This window comes from Rhea pennata, chromosome 6, assembly GCF_028389875.1.
Source record: "Rhea pennata isolate bPtePen1 chromosome 6, bPtePen1.pri, whole genome shotgun sequence".
In the NCBI taxonomy this organism is placed as follows: domain Eukaryota; kingdom Metazoa; phylum Chordata; class Aves; order Rheiformes; family Rheidae; genus Rhea; species Rhea pennata.
Window position 1 is genome coordinate 25,884,311 of NC_084668.1, and position 13,462 is coordinate 25,897,772.

General features: G+C 37.7%; 1 protein-coding gene across 9 annotated transcripts in view; it reads right to left on the reverse strand.

Annotated features, from left to right (window-relative positions):
* The window catches only part of TTN (titin), a 242,512-nt gene that overhangs the window by 63,779 nt on the left and 165,271 nt on the right, over positions 1-13,462 (reverse strand). For all 9 annotated transcript variants that reach the window (XM_062578197.1, XM_062578204.1, XM_062578203.1 and 6 more), the window contains 27 exons: positions 13,113-13,309; positions 12,702-13,007; positions 12,323-12,601; positions 11,557-11,856; positions 11,155-11,457; positions 10,684-11,058; positions 10,277-10,579; positions 9,463-9,762; positions 9,078-9,374; positions 8,704-8,988; positions 8,319-8,612; positions 7,600-7,899; positions 7,184-7,492; positions 6,902-7,092; positions 5,992-6,421; positions 5,127-5,435; positions 4,590-4,738; positions 4,461-4,493; positions 4,241-4,370; positions 3,841-4,140; positions 3,436-3,753; positions 3,049-3,345; positions 2,645-2,944; positions 1,642-1,956; positions 1,398-1,546; positions 383-533; positions 8-289 (listed from right to left, as the gene is read on the reverse strand). In XM_062578197.1, coding sequence (XP_062434181.1) covers positions 8-289; positions 383-533; positions 1,398-1,546; positions 1,642-1,956; positions 2,645-2,944; positions 3,049-3,345; positions 3,436-3,753; positions 3,841-4,140; positions 4,241-4,370; positions 4,461-4,493; positions 4,590-4,738; positions 5,127-5,435; positions 5,992-6,421; positions 6,902-7,092; positions 7,184-7,492; positions 7,600-7,899; positions 8,319-8,612; positions 8,704-8,988; positions 9,078-9,374; positions 9,463-9,762; positions 10,277-10,579; positions 10,684-11,058; positions 11,155-11,457; positions 11,557-11,856; positions 12,323-12,601; positions 12,702-13,007; positions 13,113-13,309 — 7,202 coding nt within the window. The remainder of the gene's footprint in view (positions 1-7; positions 290-382; positions 534-1,397; positions 1,547-1,641; positions 1,957-2,644; positions 2,945-3,048; positions 3,346-3,435; positions 3,754-3,840; positions 4,141-4,240; positions 4,371-4,460; positions 4,494-4,589; positions 4,739-5,126; positions 5,436-5,991; positions 6,422-6,901; positions 7,093-7,183; positions 7,493-7,599; positions 7,900-8,318; positions 8,613-8,703; positions 8,989-9,077; positions 9,375-9,462; positions 9,763-10,276; positions 10,580-10,683; positions 11,059-11,154; positions 11,458-11,556; positions 11,857-12,322; positions 12,602-12,701; positions 13,008-13,112; positions 13,310-13,462) is intronic.

A 13,462-nucleotide genomic window follows, 5' to 3' on the forward strand; every position in this document is an offset into this window, starting at 1 on the left:
TATTTACCTAGCACATCAACAATAATATTCTTCTTCCGTTCTCCACCTGCATTTTTAGCAAGAAGAGTGTATACACCCTGGTGGCTCCGTTTGCAATTCTTGATGACCAAAGAAGAACTGATAGCTGTTTCTTCAATTTTAGCTTCTTCTGGTAAAGCTCTGTCATCCCTGCTCCAAGTGACTGTTGGAGTTGGTTTTCCTGAGACATATGCTATGATCCGAATTACTCCTCCAGCATGAACAACAATTCTGTCCCTGACACTTGCATCCAAATTAATATCAGGAGCCACTATGAGAGATAGACAAAATATTACAATGAATTTCATTCTTTTTTCCAATTTGACTTAGAAATAATAAAAATGTAAATATAAATAATAAATACCAAGTCTGTCCTTCATTTCAATAATGTCTTTAACTTCTCCAGGCTCTCCTATGCCAGCAGCATTCACTGCTCTAACTCTAAATTTGTAGAAACAGCCTTCTTTTAATCCTGCCACAACAAACTTGGTTCCTCTAATTTCTTTGTCTTTCACCTGGAAAAAGATATTATAACATCAGGCAACATCAAGGTATCCTCAATTTCTTTTTGATGTTTGGAACAAATCTTAGATCAGATACTATTGGACATTTGCTAGCACACAATGCTCTTAAGCATAAAGGATCTAGTTCACATAGAATTGTTCAGGGACTGTGTAAAGAAATACAGGATAGGGACATATAAGCTACTCTTCTAAAAATTCACCTTTTTCTGATAATTATAGCAGGTAAAGAGGCTACAGTAGTCTGACGTCTCAGGAAGAATGGCGTGTGTTACTGGACAAATAAATTCATATAAATGAGAGTGGGGATAAAAATGAGTTGTTTGGTCTTTTCCAGACCCCCTGTATGCAACCCGTTTACCTGGAAATTGTGCAACAGATTTAGGTATTACCTAGAATGCACCAAGTGTTTGTAGAGATACACAAATAGACAAGGCATTCATCAGTTAAATTTTCAGTAATGCATTACTGAAAAAGTAGGGAAATGTAGGGATGTATTAGTTGCAAATAATTGGCACAGCCTCATAGCAGTGGGACTCCTTACTTTTATGCCAGATCTAACTTGTTCCTGCCTTCTGTTCTTTTATCACTGATTGCCTATATGCTTCGTCACATCTTTAAGTACGGAATTAAAAATTTTTAAACTTAGGAAACTGCAGTGTTAACTTGGTACTCAATTACTTACTTTTAAATTTGGTCTTATATTTTAAATATAAAAAGATAAGTATTGTGCAAAAATATTAATGTATAGAAAATACCCTGTATAATGAAAATTTGTGGAAAATAAATCTGATGGAATTTCTTTAGATAGAGACACAGCGAGAAGATATGCAGATTCTATTATAGTATTCCACCTACCCTTTCCCATTCTTCCTTTCCTTCCTCTTTATACTCAACGATGTAGCCAGTGATCCTAGAACCACCATCCTTTAGTGGTGGAGCCCACTCCAAGTCTACAGAAGACTTTGTCCAATCAGTCACTTTTGGAATAGGCGGGCCAGGTGGGGCTGCAAAATATTGTCACATCATTACAGTATTACATATATTCTGTGTTTTCCTTAGAACATTTTCAAATTCAAAAATAGGAACCTAAGGTATTTACCAATAGGATCTCTGGCAATTGCTGGATCAGATGGCATGCTTGGTGGACCAACACCAGCTGCGTTAATAGCTGATACACGGAACTGGTATTCAGAGCCTTCAATAAGACCAGTAACTTTGTATGAAACACCTAGTGTCATAGGTTTGATAGGATCACGGTTAACCCTGGTCCATCTCTTCCCAGTAGTTTCTTTGCGCTCCAACCAGTAACCAGTTACAGGGGAGCCACCGTCATACTCTGGTTCTTCCCAGTTTACGGTCATGGAGTCACGTGTTATACTGCTAACTGTTGGCTTGTCACATGGCCCAGGAACAGCTAGGGGAAAAAAATTACACACAGTTTGTAAAAATGCCAAAAGAAGGTGGAGGCAGCTAGCATACAAAACAGGACTATGCAGACTATGCAGTTCGATAAGGTGATCAGCCATCTGCATGAGACTTCCTCCCTCTTTCACCTTGCCATTCCTCCTCTGGTATGTATATTGTGCAACATAAAATACCTGCCCCGTAAGCAATGATTGTCAAGAATTAATTTTTCTTGCTTTCCTGAATCAGTACCTTTTTTCAGTGGCCAGACTAACCTTCCATGTTTTAGGGAAGATTTTTTCTTGTCAGACTTACTCTACATAAAAAAAATCTAATTTCTTTAATTCCCTCATCTTCTTCCAAAATTGAAGACAGCAAATTGTCTCTTCCAGAACTATAAGGTCAATAGTGTCTCAGATGTAACGGAATGAGTCAAATCTTATCAAATTAATTTCTATCTATACATTCTAACCATAAAAAATGGAAATTGTATTTTAATTTATAACAAGGAGAGAAAAAATATTTTAAGCACTCTGAGTGCTTTAGAGAACTAACAATGCTAAAATTCTTCAAGGTATTCTAGAAAATGTACTGAAGTGAAGAGAGAAAAGCAGTAGTGGTATTTAACAGATGTTAAATGTTAAATGTACCAGAATATGAAAACAATTTAAGTCATCTGAAACCACAGTCCTACTTACTGAAAAGATTTCTTGCAGTTTCTGGTTCACTGTCTAAAGGTTCTCCAATACCATATTTATTTTGTGCCATAATGCGGAACACATATTCATGGCCTTCCATCAGCTTGGGAATAGTGAAGATACATTCCTTAGGTTCATTAGTAACGGGTACCCATGTCCTTCTATTTGCTTCTTTTTTCTCAATAACATAGTTTGTAATCTTAGAACCACCATCATCTAACGGAGGAAGCCATGATATTGTCATCTTATCAGCCAAAATGGATTCAAATTTAATAGGTCCCACTGGAGGTCCGGGACGACCTAAAAGATATTTTTTTGCAAAGAATTATTTCAAATGCAATTAAAATAAAGTAAAACATGAATGTAATATACATATGTAACATATAAAAGTTCTTGATATCTACCCAGAACATTTAGTCTCATCTCCTTGGAAGCAGTTCCCAGATTGTTTACTGCAGTTATAGTGTACAAGCCTGTATCACTTCTGCGAGACTGCTGAATCAATAAAGTGCAAGTATCTTCACTGATGAGTTTGTTGACGTGTTGATCATACAGCACTGGTGTTTTGTCATCTGGTTTCTTTGGAGAAGCTTTCAGCCATGTTAATGTGGGGAATGGTACACCCTTTATCTTGGCCACAATGTTAACATCTGTTCGTTCTTCAACCTCCATAAATTCTGTGAGTTCAATAGATGGTGGACCTACAGTGAAATATTGAAAAAATTTAACATAAAAAATGCTTCATAGTTGTAGACTGGAATTTGTATTCACTAGTATGAATCAGTACTTACACGTCTGGTCTTTGACAACAAGTGGGCCAACAGTAGCTGATGGCCTGCTAGGACCAGCTATATTTACAGCTTTGACCCTGAATTCATACTCTCCACCTTCTACAAGATCCTCAACCGTAAACTTTGTTTCCTCCACGTCGCGTCTGTTGCATTGTTTCCAAGTCTCTTTCACCTCTCCAGTACGATCCCAGCGGAGACATTCAACATTATAATGTGTAACAGGAGCTCCTCCATCATTCTTTGGTGGTTTCCATGTTAAGCTTACTGTGTTCTTGGTCACAAGGCCGATCTTTAGCTTAATAGGTGGATCAGGAGGATCTTTATAAAGGAAACAGAAATGTGAATAAATCCATTGTACAGCACTGTCTGATTTTGAAGGGATCAAGTCAGTTTCATTTTACTTACGGATTGGATCCCTGGCTGTGGTCCGTTGGATAGTTTCTGCAGGAGGGCCAACACCAAAACGGTTTTCTGCACGTACCCGGAAGAAATACTCTTGGCCAGATATTAGATCAGATACAACGAAGGAAGTGCTTCCACAGTTTGCATTGACTTTTGTCCAGGCTTTCCCATCAATTGTTCTTTTTTCTATAACATAGCCTCTGATTCTATCTCCACCATCATCATCTGGCATTTTCCAAGAAAGTTTGCAACTTCCTCTTGTGATATCACTTACTTTTAGGTCTTTTGGTGGACCTGGGACATCTGTTAAGGCAAAAGTACAACAGAAACAATTTTACATAAATATATAGAAAAATAAGAATAAAAACTCTTATTTGAACACTTCAATATGTGTAAGTCATACCAAGGACATTGACTCTAACATGAACAGTTTTTTGTCCGGCTTTGTTCTTTGCTGTAATACTGTATCGTCCAGAATGACTTCTGTTGCACTCGGGGATGGTAATCAGTGAACGTGTATCAGTTGCTTCCACCTGTGCATTATAGAAAGATAGAGAAGTTACAGATCATCTTTAAGTAGTTACGTATGGAAATTGTCACAATATAAAAATTATTTTCTTTACCTGAGCTTCTTCAGGTACAGTATGACCTCCCTCCTATAAATAAAGGGAAATGAAGTAAATATAAAGGGGATAGACTTAAATAGCTAGAAATAGATACAGAAAAGTAAAAAAGTTTTTTCTTCTATTAACCTTTGCTGTTGTCTTTGCTTTTCCTTCATACTCCCAAAATGTTTTTGGAACTGGACGACCCTTGATAACAGCTGGGATTTTAATTGTTGTGCCAGCACGACAAGAGAGAAAATCCTGTGCTCCAATATCAAGGAAGATTTCTGGTTCCTCTGCAAAAATATTTTAATGTATAAATTTTTAGACTGTTGAAAACAAATTTCTGCCAGTACTGGGCTAAACCCCCCAGCCGAGCATACATACTGCATGTTTATATGAGAACAGATTGAATGCTTCGGAAGAGAGGCTGGGAAGTGTATAAATAAAGTGAATCTGTTGCTGTCATTTCTTCATAAAACACACAGTATTTGGTCAGTATGACTGTAGGTGCTCATCAGTCATGGTCATGCCACTTTCCAAAATACGTATCAATCATTTGTTACATTTTTGCATAATTATTTCATTGTTTTTGACTCGGACCTGATTGACATCCTGTGTGAAGAGTCACAGTAGCAGGTGGCATTCAATAAGAATACCTAAATTAATTCCAAGAACTCTTACCTAGAATATCTTGGACAGGTATTTCGGATGTTGCAGGACTTGGTTCTGACTCTCCAGCAGCATTTACAGCTTTCACTCTAAATCGGTATTTTCTGAGTTCTTTCAAATTGGGAACAACACATTCACACGTAGGGAACAGTTTGTCTCCTTCATTCACCTTCTTCCAGTCAGCACTACCTTCTTCTTGCATTTCAACAATATATCCTTTTATTGGACTGCCACCATCCTTTTGTGGAGGCTTCCATGCAAGAGCTACAGTTGATTTAGTTTTGTCTTTGACTTCTGGGCAAGATGGTGGATCCGGAACAACTTGTAGCACAAAAGCAAGCAAAAATTACCTGAGAGTTAGCGTCTGTATTTTTCTGAATAGCTTCTACAAGAATGCAAGTATTTTAATTTTTTCTATTGTGCCTAGAGTATATAATGCTAATCATACAAACATAGTCTAAATATATTTAAGAACCTGCATAGTAATTACATACTTTACATATATTACATAGGAATACTTAAGATAGAATGCATAAAGATTGAACGCTAATATTTTAACAATAAAGAAAAATAATACTTTAAAAATCAGATTTTGAACTTAAATAACTTCATTCAGCAACGCTTCTGTTGGGGCAATCACAGTTTACATAAAAGAGGGTAATAAAATTTAAATTAAGGCTAATTATCTTAAAAATAGTGAAAAAACAGCAGATCAAGAAACCACTTGGCATCAACAACATTTTTTTGGCTTAATGCAAACGTAAAGCTTTGGATTAGTTGCACTAAATTCATTATGAATTGTGATAGTACATCGTGGTTCTAGTGTAGCATAATTTAATATAGTCCTTAAAAGAAGTCATAGAAGCTATATACTTACATATGGGATCTGCTGCTAAGGTAGGATCTGATGGTTCACTGGGAGGGCCAATTCCAGCAATATTTTCAGCCATAACTCTAAACTGGTATTCCACACCTTCAGCCAAACGAAGCACATTAAACTCTAGACCTTTTACTGATGGTTTTGTTACTGGCGCCCTGTTAACACGTGACCAGTAGACACCTCCCACTTCTCTCTTCTCTAGCCAGTAGCCAGTGATAGGGGCTCCGCCGTTGTGCAGAGGAGGCTCCCAAGTCACCAGCATTGATGATCTAGTACGATCTAAAACTTTTGGCTTTCCAGGAGGCCCAGGAAGGCCATAGGGATCCTTAATAAGGACTTTTTCTGAAAGGCATTCATCACTTATTCCGTATTTGTTTACAGCCCGGACTCTAAATTGGTATTTTTCATTTGTTGCAAGATTCCATACCTGAAAAATAAGATTTCAGTCATGATTTGGCTACTTTCAGAATACACTTACTTGAAGTTAATGAAGTTTTTTGGCATTAAATTCTCTGTTTCGAAATCTCATTGACCTACCTATCTGTATGCAACTACACAGCTGTATGTAATGTCCTAGAGACACTCTCATTTTGTGTGCATAGAACCAAACATTAATAAAAATGGCATTATGTTTCTCTTTGCAGTTAGCAAAGCTATAAATAATTCTGGGAAATGGAAAAGGAATCTAAATTCAGATGAGTTTAAGTGGCAAGAAAAAATAATTTATTTTCTTTTGGCAGGTGAGGAAAATACACACACATGTGTGGGCAACATGCATCCAGTAATTCTGGACTCAGAACAGAGCACTAGCTCAGAGAGCTATGCAAGTAGCTGTTTTCATTGCATGTGTACTAGTGTTATTTTTTATGCATTCTGAAATATATAATAATGATATTTTATAAATTACCCCAAATCTTCTCTCAACAACACTTTTGGAGACTTCTTCCCACTCAGATTTCTTCCTACTAGCATCGCGTTTCTCAATGATGTAATGGGTAATTTCACTACCACCATTATCAAGAGGAGCATCCCATGTCAAATAGCATGATTCAGCTTTAATATCAGAAACAGTAAGGTTTCTTGGTGGAGAAGGACGGTCTGTATGAAAGCAATATAATACAGAATTATGTTAAGAAAACAGCAAAAGTATTTTAATAACTGTCATTTTATTAAAATGTTGCATCCTTACCATACACTTCAACGTGCACATTGCGAAATGCGACGCCAAGACGATTGGAAGCTCTCACAGTGTAAGTGCCTTTATCATCCCTCACTGCTGCAGGCAGGATTAGTTCAGTTTTAGCCTCACTTCTGGACAGTTCTTCCTTGGTTATCTTAAGTGCACTGGATGTTTGGTCAATTAAAGCTTCATTCTTATCCCATTCAATCTTTGGCATTGGCAGACCTGTCACGTCAGCAGGAATATTAACTGGTTCTCCTGCCTTTACTTTGATAGTATCCCCTCTCACAGCCAGGCGCAATGTGACAGTTGGAGGTACTGAAAAACAGAAAAAGAATTGACAGCATGAAGATGGAGAGGAAACAGAAAATTTTCCTTATAATCTTTCAGAGATGTTTGTATGGATTTCTTTACAGCAGATATACCTTCATCATCTTGTATAACTACATTGAGGGGCAGTGATGGTTCACTTTCTCCAATTGCATTAACAGCTTTGACACGGAATTCATACATGTGAAGCTCATCAAGATTTTCAACAAGAAGAGATGTGGTTGGGCAGAGCTTTTTGTTAACTCTTTCATAGTCTTTTGAATCATGTCTCCTCTTCTCGACAATGTATCCTAACACAGGACTACCACCGTCACTACGTGGAGGCTTCCAGTCAAGTGTAATGGTTGACTTTGTCCTCTCTGTGTACATGAACCTCTCAGGTGCTGTTGGAGGACCTATTAACACAGATAAATCATAATGGAAAAAATATATATATTAGACAAATTTTAATTATATGAATACAGTAGCTCCACTAGCTCTGGCTTTTTAAAGTCACATCTTTTGTATGCAAAATATTTGAGTATGGTTATGGCTAGTAAAAAGTTTCTCTTGTATGCAGATAAAAAGGCAAGTAATATTTCAGTAGGCAATAGTATTTTTTTTTACATAAAAAGCCATAGCAGTTTTACAGAACTGTTTTAGAGCTCTGACTTAAGTAACGAATCTCTTAAAGGCAGATACAGAGTAGGCATTAGGAAAATAAATGCACTACAATTACACTGAAAGCAATCCATGCAGCATTATTGGAATAACTACTACCTTATATCTATATAGGTTTAAATAATTAAAAAAATCATAAAGATAGTTATTTTACCTAATGGATCAACTGCAAGAATGGGTCCTATTTCAACAGGTGGACCGGTACCAAACTTATTCTTGGCACTGACACGGAATTTATATTCTTGCCCCTCGACTAGACCCGTAATATCACATTTAGATCTTTCTGTGTCTATAGCTAGTCTCCATGTATGCATTTTGGCATCTTTCCGTTCAACAATGAAGCCTATGATATCACTGCCTCCATCATCTTCAGGATCAGACCAGTTAAGCAAACACATTTTTCTGTTTGTGACCACTGGCTTTAGGTCAAGAACTGGCCCAGGAACATCTGTGAAAACAAAATCAAACCAGTATGATAAACTTCAAATTTCATTTCACCAAAATAAACTTCAATTGATGTCAGAGAATCTATTTCTTACCAAATACTTCTACTCTAGTTCCTGCAGATTTGGAACCACTGCTATTGGTAGCAGTAATTACATATCTTCCATGGTCTTTTCGTAATGCGTTCTTAATGGTTAGCTCAGATTTTGTGCCAACATTTTCAATAACAACTCGATCTTTATCTAATTCACCCTCCTCCACAATCCATGTAATGGTGGGAGTAGGACGCCCAGTCACGGTAGCAGGAATTTTAAGAGTTTGCCCAGCCATGATCTGAATGCCTGCTTTGACAGAAACATCCAGCTCAACAGTGGGAGGCTCTGCAGAAGAAAGCAAAATAGTTCATTAGTTCAGGTATACCTTGCTGGACATTTCTTGAAATTTCTTGAAAATGGTGCAATTACAGTACCTTGAGGTTCTGCAACTGTTACGGGTTCTGTTTCACCAGGTGGTCCTTCTCCAGCTGCATTAAGTGCAGTAACTCGGAGTTTATAGTCTGCACCTTCTCTGATTTCTTTAACAGTGTACTGTCGAACCTTGATAGGTTTCTCTGTGCAACGTGACCATTCTTTTACCCCCAGCAGTTGTTTGTATACATGGTAACCAGTTATATCTCCACCACCATTATACATAGGAGGTTCCCATTCTAACTCAATAGAAGTTGAGCTTGTATCAGTAACCCTTGGAATGGGTGGACCAGGTGGCACTAAAAAAAAAAAAATGTAAATCAGTGTTAAAGGCTATTAATCCTATTGTGTCATCTCTCTGCTACTAACTTCTGTTAAGGTACTTACTTATTGGGTCCTGTGCAGTTTTTGGATCTGATGGTGGACTAAATTTACCAGGGCCAGCTGCATTTTCAGCACATACTCTAAATATATAGGTTAACCCTTCCAAAAGTCCTTCAACTTTCATCTGTAGAGCATTCACAAGGTTCCTGTTGACCCGAGCCCAATGAGTGCTATTAATTTCACGTTTTTCAATCCAATATCCTATGATAGGGCTGCCGTTGTCTTTTGGTTCATTCCATTTAACCAACATACTGTTGCTGGTAACATCTTCCACCTCAGGCTTATTAGGTGGATCTGGTGGAGCTGGGAAAAAAAAAAAAAAAAAAAAAAAAAGGTAATTTTGCCATCAATACTGTCTTATTCAGTGGTGAAATTTAATTTCATCTATTTTAACCTAGCAAGCTAAGGGAGAACAAAGATATGAGAAATGACTGAATTTAAGTCATTCTTAAATTCACCTAATCTCTTTCTTAGTAACCTTGTCTACTAACAGTAATTAGTAATCAGTTAAACTTGATGTGGTTTCCCTTCTGGGAAGAATACCAGTTTATCGAACACAGAACATTAGGATTTAGAAGCTACTTTTTCAAGTGCAAAATTATTTCAGTGACAGTTATTTCTGTACTATTAAAATGTGAACGCCTTTTAATAATTTCCTTTGTCTCAATGGTATAAAATATGCAATAGATAATAAATACATTGCTCAAGCTTCTTTTAGGAAACATTCAGATAGACAAAGCTGAGTGTTTTGAAAGCCTGTCTAATTTTAGAGTCATTTTCTAAAAGGACTGTGTTTCAAAATTAACACAATACTTACAGAAAGGATCTTTTGCTGTCATTGGTTTTGAAACACATGGTGGCCCTGCCCCAATTCTATTTTCCGCAAATACACGGAAGAGGTATTCTTTTCCTTCAATCAGTTTTGTCACATGGAATTTGCAATGTCTGAGTGTTGAACTGACAGTGACCCAGCCCATTTCAGCTTTTGTGTTGTCTTTCTTTTCCAGTACATAGTTCAAGATTTCACTTCCACCATCATCAAGGGGAGGCTCCCACTTGCAAATGACAGAATTTTTCCTCATATCTTCAAAAACAAAGTTGATTGGAGGCCCAGGTGTATCTGTTTATAAAGTAAGCAAAAATGATGAGCAGTGGTACCTTCTTGCGCAGTTCTCATGCAATGCTCTGAACAAGAAAGTGTTTATGAGGACATTCACTACGTACCTAACACATTGACTTCACAGGAGGCCTTTGCAACACCATGATCATTTTCCACTTTAATTGTAAATGTACCATGGTCAGCTCTGATGGAGTCACGAATTGATAATATAGACTCTCCTTCTTTGTGATTGTCGATACTCATACGTTCTTGTAGTGAAAGCTGAAAAGGTTCCTCTTCTTCAGCTTCACCCTTCTTCTTCCTAGTATACTTTGTTACTCTCTTTCTGATTTCTTCTGGTCTGATAATTTCATCATTCCTCAGCCAAGTGATAGATGGATAAGGCGACCCAGAAATATGGGCCTCAAGTACGATCTCATCACCTCGCTTTACCTCTAGGCCAGACTGAAGGTTTGCAGCAAGGAAGACTTTTGGAGCATCTATAGTAATATAGAATGAAAATGGAGAGTACAGTCTTCCCACATGTTTGAGGCTGTATGGCAATTACAACAAGCACACAAATAAGCAAATCATACCAATAGGATCCACAGCTTTCACAAAAGGAGTAATACGAGAAGGCTCGCTGATGCCGGCAGCATTCTCAGCACGAACGCGGAACTGGTATTCCTTTCCTTCCTCAAGATCTTTCACTGGGTATGTTAATAGAGGTACCAGATAGTCATTGCACCTCTCCCACTTATCCTTGCCCTTAGCAAGCTTTTCTATTATGTAGCCCATAATCTTGCTTCCACCATCAAACAGGGGTGGTTTCCATGTAAGTGTTACTGATTTTGATGTTGGATTATGGACCTCAAGGTCAACAGGAGGATCTGGAGGTTCTGCAGAATAGCAGCAAAGAAGAGATCATATGAGAGATGAAACTATGGAGCATGCATTTAAAAATCAATCTGCTAGATCTTTTACTAATAAAAACTTACGTTTTGGATCTTCTGCAATGATTGGGTTTCTTAGTTCAAGATATTCACCTCCTCCAATCTTATTAACAGCTTTAACACGGAAGTAATATTCACAGTTTGGAATAAGATCTTTGACTTGCCAAGAAAGCTTGTTTTCACCAGACATGACTGGAATATACGTTCTACGACCAGCTTCTCTGCGTTCCAGAACGTAATGCAGAATAGGAGTACCACCATCAAACTCTGGAGGTTCCCAGGTTACCTTGCATGAATTCTTAGTTACATCACTTGCCTTAATGTCTTTACACTGTCCAGGTGGACCTGTTTTAAATAATGATAAGTAAATTTATAAATGCAACAAGAACCAAAATAGATGGGAAACTCGTACAAATATGATGTTAGAGAGCATTTTTCTACTTTGTAGGAAGCAGACCAAAATCACAAATGTTAGTTACACAGTATATATACAAGTTTGTGTTCTTCAAGGTGAAAAATGTTAAGAATTCTTGTAGGACTATTTATATACTTTATACTTTATTTATATACTTTACTATCCATAAGATTTGGGGTTTGAGTAGCCACGTACCAGCTAGGCCCATGTGGGGCAAAGTGGTTATTAGTTTGGATTTTGTAATAGTAAATGCATTTATGGCAATCTACGTGGTATTTGAGCTGAAGTGATTTCTCTGCACTTCAGAAAAAGAATGTTTCTATTCCTTTTTTCTGTCAATTGGAGGGGCTCAGATGGAGATAATTATCCCTTCCAAAATGGAAGAAGTCTAGTTACCTATGACTTTGACATTGACAGAGCCAGTTGTTGATGCCAGCTTGTTCTCCAATGTGATAGTGTAAACACCAGCATCAGCATGGACACTGTCTATGACTTCGAGCAATGCAGAGGTGTAGTCACTCTTCATCGTTGTTCTGTCACCAGCTTTCAGCTCTTTGCCATCTTTGTGCCATGTTATTGTTGGGGATGGAACAGCTCTGAAGGGTACCGGGATACTTAATTTCTGTCCTTTAACAACAACAATGTCACGTGTCTTGAGATCAATAGTTGGATTACCTATGAAAGTAAGCATAATATTATTAGAAAGTTGCCAAACACCTGAAGTCTTTCTTCATCATCAGTTACGCAAATCTGAAAAAAGTAAACCTATACTTACAGTCTGGGTCTTTGGCAACTACTTTTTCTGAGATATCTGATGGCTCACTAGCTCCAACAGCATTGACAGCTCTAACCCTCAGCACATACTCCTTGTCTGGAACAACACCTTCTTCCACTTTGCATTTTAGATCTTTTATTGGACGAGAATTGATGCGCATCCACTTTTCTGTTCCTGCTTCACACATCTCAACATTGTACCCAATAATAGGGCTTCCACCATTCTTCTCGGGCGGTTTCCATGCAATACAAATGTGCTTTCGACCTGCATCTGTGACATGTAAATCCTGAGGAGGTGAAGGAGGGCCTGCAAAAATGGAATAGGATTGTGTTATTTTTTCCTCCAGAGTATCTGTGCTACACAGCACACTGCTTCCATAATTAACATGCTGCATGTTATACTACTACGTACTTGTTGGATCTTCAATATGAATGAGGTCAGTTGGTTCACTCGGATGACCACAGCCAGCTTCGTTTTCTGCACGAACCTGGAACTGCACATCTGTGCCTTCAATGACATCAGTCACTCTGAAATTGCAGTCTGGACCAGCTGTTTTGCCAGCTTTTACCCAGCGGGTGGCTAGTTTTTCTTTCTTTTCAATAACATATCTGATAAATAGGGGAAAATACAATCAGGCACTTGAAATATGAACTCTTCTGATTTCATGCTCAATAAAATAGGCCAAAAGAGATTTGAATAACATAGCCAATGTAAAAATAGAGACAGACGGGTGACAAACTCAGTGACCTTATCCTCACATA